The sequence below is a fragment of the Capricornis sumatraensis genome, chromosome 3, assembly GCF_032405125.1.
Source record: "Capricornis sumatraensis isolate serow.1 chromosome 3, serow.2, whole genome shotgun sequence".
Taxonomy (NCBI): Eukaryota; Metazoa; Chordata; class Mammalia; order Artiodactyla; family Bovidae; genus Capricornis; species Capricornis sumatraensis.
Genome location: NC_091071.1, coordinates 39,622,180 through 39,628,787, shown reverse-complemented (window position 1 = coordinate 39,628,787; position 6,608 = coordinate 39,622,180). Strand labels below are relative to the sequence as shown.

Sequence of the window (6,608 nt, the reverse complement as noted above, 5' to 3'; positions counted from 1 at the left end):
GAACTGAGTATTTCCTGGGCTGTTTGTTCATCCCTTGCCTACTCTCTACCATCTCGCTTTAAAATAATTCATGTGCTATTAGTTCCTTTAGTGACTGGCTTGCCTTGTAGTTCATGGCTTAGAAGATTGGGCTGCTTCTGTAGTGGCAAGTACTGAGCTGAAGCCCGTTCTCTTCTTTAGAGCTTGTTGACATTTGAAGAAGTGGCCATGTATTTTTCCCAGGAAGAATGGGAGTTACTGGATCCCACTCAGAAGGCCCTCTACAATGACGTAATGCAAGAAAACTATGAGACTGTCATCTCTCTAGGTAAAGTTTCTCCCCTTCACTTTGCATAGGAGTAGACTAAACTGTCCTGTTGTTGGCATACTGTGAATGCACCCTTGTGAGAGTCACTGTCTAGTAGCTGACTGGTTCTCAATAAGATGGTGTGGGCAGGGATCACCAGATCAACAGGGAGCTTTTCCCCAGTACACATTCCTTATACTGTTGGAATTCTTGATCTCTTTTTCCGTCTAAACTTACATCTTTCTCATCTCTGTAAAAGGCATCCCCATTCATCGACTTGCTCAGAGCAAGCAATGTCCGGTCATCCTTTACCTTGATCTTGCCATAAGGCCCCACTAAGTCTAGCACTCTTGCTTCTGCCTCACAATGTAGCCTGAGTGTCACATCTCAGCTTCTTGTGCTCGTAGCAGCCTGGTCTCTGGTAGCAGCATCTCTATCGAGGTTCACCTCAGTACTTTCTTCCTGGCACCCACTGCCTGCCCTCTCACAGTCTGTTTCCTACATGGCAGCCAGAGTCTTTTAAAAGCCTGCCCAGATCATGACATTTTCTGCTTCAAACCTTACAATAACTTCTCATAACGTTCAGAGTAAATCCAGATTCCTTACCAAGACCCAGGACCCTCCAAGTTCTGGCCCTTTCTCATCAATCTGCTGTCGTCTCCTGCCACTTGTGCCCTTGCTCTGGACTCTAGTCACATTAACTCATCTTGTTTCATGGACTTAATGTGCTCATTTCTTCCTCCTTCCCTCTGCCTGGCCCACCTTTCTGCCTCATGACAAAATCCTCATTTTAGGGTTCTGCTCAGATGTTACTTTCTTAAGGAGATTTTTTATACAACTTTATATCTCAAGTAGCTTCACAGAAGCAGAATCTTAAAATGTTCTCTTACCCTCTCTTAGTTTTCTTCAAAATGTGTATCACTTCCTGACATTTTATTCGCTTGTCTGTTGATGTTAGATTGTTTCTCTCTGCACGAGAATATAAGCTTCATGAGATCAGGGGACTTGGTTTATTTAGCACTATGTCCCTGGCACATAGAGGGTGCCTGGTGCACCATAGCCACTCACTACGTATTTATGAGATGACTGAGTGATGAATACCTTCCATACTTGGCAGTAAGATTTTGAGAAAGTCCACTAAGTAATTCTTGTCTGTTTCCTCCACCTGGATGTGAACCAGTGAGCTATGGGAGTGGTAGAAATCTTTTCTAGTCCAGTGTTTGGTGCTTGAGAACTAAATAAAAAGTTAGTTTTATTTAGTTATTTTATTTAACTTTTACTAAATAAAAGTAATGATGACATGTATCATTTATGCCTGATAAGCCCACCCATGGACCTTTGCATTGACTCCCCTGAACCTGGACTTATCCAGTTTAAGTCTTCCTGTTTTTGAACTGTGGTGTTGGAGAAGACTTGAGAGTCCCTTGGACATCAAGGAGATCCAACCAGTCCATCCTAAAGGAGATCAGTCCTGGGTATTCATTGGAAGGACTGATGCTGAGGCTGAAACTCCAATACTTTGGCCACCTCATGCAAAGAGTTGACTCATTGGAAAAGACTCTGATGCTGGGAGGGATTGGGGGCAGGAGGAGAAGGGGACAACAGAGGATGAGATGGCTGGATGGCATCACCAACTCGATGGACATGAGTTTGGGTGAACTCCAGGAGTTGGTGATGGACAGGGAGGCCTGGCGTGCTGCGATTCATGGGGTGGCAAAGAGTTGGACACGACAGTGACTGAACTGAACTGAACTGAATAGTTAATAGGACTAGTGTGTGTATTTCTTGCAGCCTTTGCAGTTTGATTCTACCTTAGTAGAATGTGGGATATTCTTGGTAGCAGAAGATGGGGATCATGCACTGTATTCACATGCCCTATATCTTTTTCACTGGTCCAGCTCAGGTTTATTTCTCAGTCTCTGCTTTGCATATCCATCCACCAATGAAGTATGTTATAAACCTGATATGAGATTTGATGTTGTGAACTATTCAAGCATCCTTTGCTGTTCCTGAAATAGTTTGAAATTAGTGAACTGTTGTTAAGTTACCAGTCTTTGACCTCAGTTTTTCTGTTTCACAGCATTATTTGTGCTCCCCAAACCTAAAGTCATCTCCTGTCTAGAGCAAGGAGAAGAGCCATGGGTTCAAAGACCCCTGGAGTTCAAGGACAGTTCTCAAGAGCTGCCTACAGGTAAGTAGACCATGGGAAGAAGGGAAATGTGCCATGATAGGAATCTTTGTAAGGATTTCAAATTTTACAGTTCTGCTTATCTATTTTTTTAAAAACTAGTGTTTGTCCAGTTTTTCTCTTCATTTACTGTGGCTTACTTGCTCTGACATATAGTAAGCTGTTTCTCACATTTATTCCAGCAGGGCTGAAGCTTAAAAATGACACTGAAAATATTCAGTCTCTATGTCTTTCTGACTTAGAAATACAAGCACCAGTAGCTATAGCATCAAGAAAGGCCAGATTGAAAGTTCCCCAGAAAACAATTGGCAAAGAAAATCATGGTGATGTGCATAGGGTGGGGAAATTGCACCGAGATTTTCTGGTGAAGAAAAAAAAGAAACTTTCAACCTGGAAACAAGAGCTGCTGAAACTTATGGATCTTCAGAAGAAAGAACGTGCAGCAGAGAGGCCTTTTAAATGCCAGGAATGTGGGAAAAGCTTCAGAGTTAGCTCTGACCTCATTAAGCACCAGAGAGTTCACACAGAAGAGAAACCATATAAATGTCAACAATGTGATAAGAGGTTTAGGTGGAGCTCAGATCTTAATAAGCACTTAACAACACACCAAGGAATAAAACCATATAAATGCTCATGGTGTGGGAAAGGCTTCAGTCAAAAGACAAATCTCCACACACACCAAAGAACTCACACTGGAGAGAAGCCCTTTACTTGTCATGAATGTGGGAAAAAATTCAATCAAAATTGCCACCTTATTAAACATCGGAGAACTCACACAGGTGAGCAGCCTTACACCTGTAGCACATGCAGGAGAAACTTCAGCAGACGCTCAAGCCTTCTTAGACACCAGAAACTCCACCAGTAAAGGGAAGTTTGTTCAGTGTCCTCAGTCTAAAGAAATTTATCAAGTGGAGCTTGACTTTAAAGTTAAGAAAAATACAAAATTATGAAGCATGAAGAATTTTTCATCAGGAAACTTTGAGATATAAACATGTTTCATAGAAGGAATCAAGGTTCACTCTTCAAAAGATTTGTTAGTAGTTGCACTACTTGCTGTTTTTACTAAAAGCTTCCAGGGAATTCCTTAGCAGGAGAGGTGTTCTAAGAACATTCTGAGTAAAGCAAAAAGCTGTTTGGGGCTTGTATATAGCAAAACAGCAAATTCAGCTTTGCATAGCAGATACAGCTATGAAATAATCTTCTTTGGCCACAGAGGTAAATATTGTTGGTTTGCATTGATTTTCCAAGGCACTCAAACTTAATATGATGGAAACATTTGTATTATAGCATGATCTTCCAAAACAAAAAGCAATAATATGCATGTAAAGTTGCATACCATTGTCTTCCAGGTTTGCCAGTTTCCATAATCTCCTGGGCAGAAATGAATTCTAATGTAAAACTTTTGAAGAACCAAATTGTATTTTCTTAACTGTCCCATCATTGGGTATTATTCACAAATTTGGACATTGAGTACCTTGTTTAACTTTTTAGCAAATTCAGCTCTTGAATCCTATTAGTACAGTTTTTACTCAGATGAAATATTTTCTTCAGCAATATCGATTCTGTCTAGATGAAGTGATCACTATTTTATGCCTCTCTGCCTGTGAATTAATCACTATTATGCCTCTTAAAAAGGGAGAGCACCTCTAAGAAGGAGATAAAATGGAAACCGGTTGTAATCTTTAGCCATGTAAAGAAGAACTTTTTGCAGTAAAAGAAACTAGACTCTTTATATCACAATATCAATAGGATAAAACAGCCATGAAAATGAGCACTTTTTTTCAAGGTCTAAATGGAAATTAATGGGAATTCAGGATCATCTTCTCAGGTTTTTATCTGTTTGCATTTTAATTTGGTTTTTGTTTCTTGTTAAGAACAAGGAGAAAATTACATTTGTGTGGGAACTAGAGTGTTTTCTGCACCAGGATCTTGTGGCTCCCTGGGCATGTTATTCTGGGAATCCAGTAAGCTGGAGACCAAGTTCCCAAAAGGGGAACTAATGCTGGGTGGCAGGCAAGGATGAGCAAATGCACCTCTACATTGGTTAACTTACACTGTAACTGTTAAGCAGGCAAGGGCATCCTACTTCTGTTTTCTCCATCCTTTCAGGTAACAGCCTTAGGTTAGGAATTTGATAGACTGCTAGAAATCTCCTGAGGTTGTGAGTTTTCTTGTAACTCTCCCTTTTATCTGCTCAGTGATGCAAGTATGTTCCTGGTAGAGCATTTAGGTATAATCAAGAAGCAGTTAAATTATCTCTCCCAAATCTCTGACTTTATAAAGTAAGGAAATTAGGCTTAAAGAGATCCAGAGGGTTGTTACAACCACATAGTTAGTGGATCTGTGGGCTGTCACTTAGCTGCATCAGTCAGGCCTGAAGGCAGGATCAGCAGGACTGATCTATATGTTGTTCTGGTCCAGCCAGCCTGGATGATATTGTTCCTAGCTAGTAAAACATGCCTGTTTCTTGATTGGTTACTGACACATTCTTAAATCTCCATTTTCTCTGTGAAATAGAGATAATGCTTAACTCAGGGTTCTCTGGGGATTAGAGGGATTGATGAAGTAAAAGCACCTGATAATCTGACTGATAGTGGGGTCTCAGACACTGTACACATCCTTCTCTTTCCCCTGATCCACAGTGGTGTGTTGGGTAGACTGACCACATTGAAGAAGCAGATCCATTTGTGGCTGTTGCAGCTTCTTCCAGGAGCTGAGCACTTGTGGTGGTGGTTTGCTCAGTTGATTTGTTCCTTGGCTTCAGTGCTTTATGGTGTAAGCCACCTGACCTGTTGATGTGTCTTTCTCAGCAGAATTTCATTATCTTCCCTAAGATGAACTCTAGCAAGTATTATTTCCTAAGTGCAGGTAGCTTTGCAGCTCTGGTCTGTATGGATCTTACTGAACATCCTTGGTCTTAAACCCCTGGGACTCTTGTCTCTTCTCCCAGTATATACAGGTTTGGATTTCTTGCTGGTGCTACATTCATTCATTCAAGTTAATGAAATCCTGTTATGCGCCCAGGTACTCTTCTAAAGTAAGGATACAGTAGTGGACAAGGATACAAAATGCATATCCTCATGGACCTTGTATCCTAGTGAACAAAAAGAAGGGAATGGTTAGCTGTTTTTGTTTCTTGCAGTTAGGGTCCAGAGAGTTTTGAGCAGTGGGTTGTGTGCAGATGTCTCACTTCTTGGCTGAAACATTTATTTGGTGGTGCAGGACCCTAATGCTGTCTTTTCCTGCCTCAGCCATGTAAGCTTATAGAGAGAGGAGACAAAATTCAGAACAGTCTGGAATGCCGAGCACCCAACATTGGGGAGCAGTACCTGTTCTGGAGAGTTCCCTAGACCTGTAATGGACTTTGTAGAAAGGATTAATAAACTTTTGTTGTGTTAAAACACTGGGATGTTGGTGCTGTGTGCTTCTGCAGCATAACCTGGCCTGTCTTGTTGGAAACATTAGAACAGATCCAGCACTTGCTGGATGGCACATGTAACCCAGTAGGTTTGACAGTCTTCTTGAAACAGGAGAAATGTGAGCCTTAGAATGAAGCCAACACCACAGCAGACAGAGCAGGGTGATAAATACTCAGGTTTTAGAGACACCATTGAGCTGTAGGATCAAGCATCACCTGATACCTAGAATTGCACTGGACTTTTCAGCTACATAAATCTATACATTTCTTATTATTTAAGCCAGTGTGATTGGCATTTCTGTTCATTGTAACTGAAGTAACTCTAATATAGAGAGCAATAACTGATTTAAGATAATATATGTAGGAGAGGAACAGTGTTCTTATATATATATACTTATTTAATTCTTTCATTATGAAATTTATCAAAATATCTAAAGTAGAGAAAATAATATGACCCTTATATAGGCTTTAACAATTTTGCCAGTTTTTACATTTACCTACTCCATTGTTTTGTTTTTATTTTGTTTGGGATGGGTGTGTTTTGGAATATTTGAATATTTGGAATATTTTGTTTTGGAATATTTGAAGCCAATCTCAGACATTATGACATTTCATGCATAAACAGTTTCTTTGTTAGAGATAAAGAATCCTAGATAGTCTCTGCCCTAATCCGTCTATGAGAAAGAATTCCCAGTCAACAGAGGCTGTCTCCACAT

General features: G+C 40.5%; 1 protein-coding gene across 2 annotated transcripts; it reads left to right on the top strand.

The window, feature by feature from the left end:
• Window positions 1-207: 207 nt before the first annotated feature.
• Window positions 208-3,339, top strand: LOC138075746 (zinc finger protein 75A). 2 transcript variants are annotated; one of them, XM_068967719.1, is made up of 3 exons: window positions 208-307; window positions 2,367-2,477; window positions 2,660-3,339. In XM_068967719.1, exons 1-3 carry the CDS (start codon window positions 208-210, stop codon window positions 3,337-3,339), a joined length of 891 nt encoding a protein of 296 aa, XP_068823820.1. The 2 variants fall into 2 exon arrangements, with proteins under 2 accessions (XP_068823820.1, XP_068823821.1); XM_068967720.1 differs by lacking the exon at window positions 2,367-2,477.
• The last annotated feature ends 3,269 nt before the right edge of the window (window positions 3,340-6,608 follow it).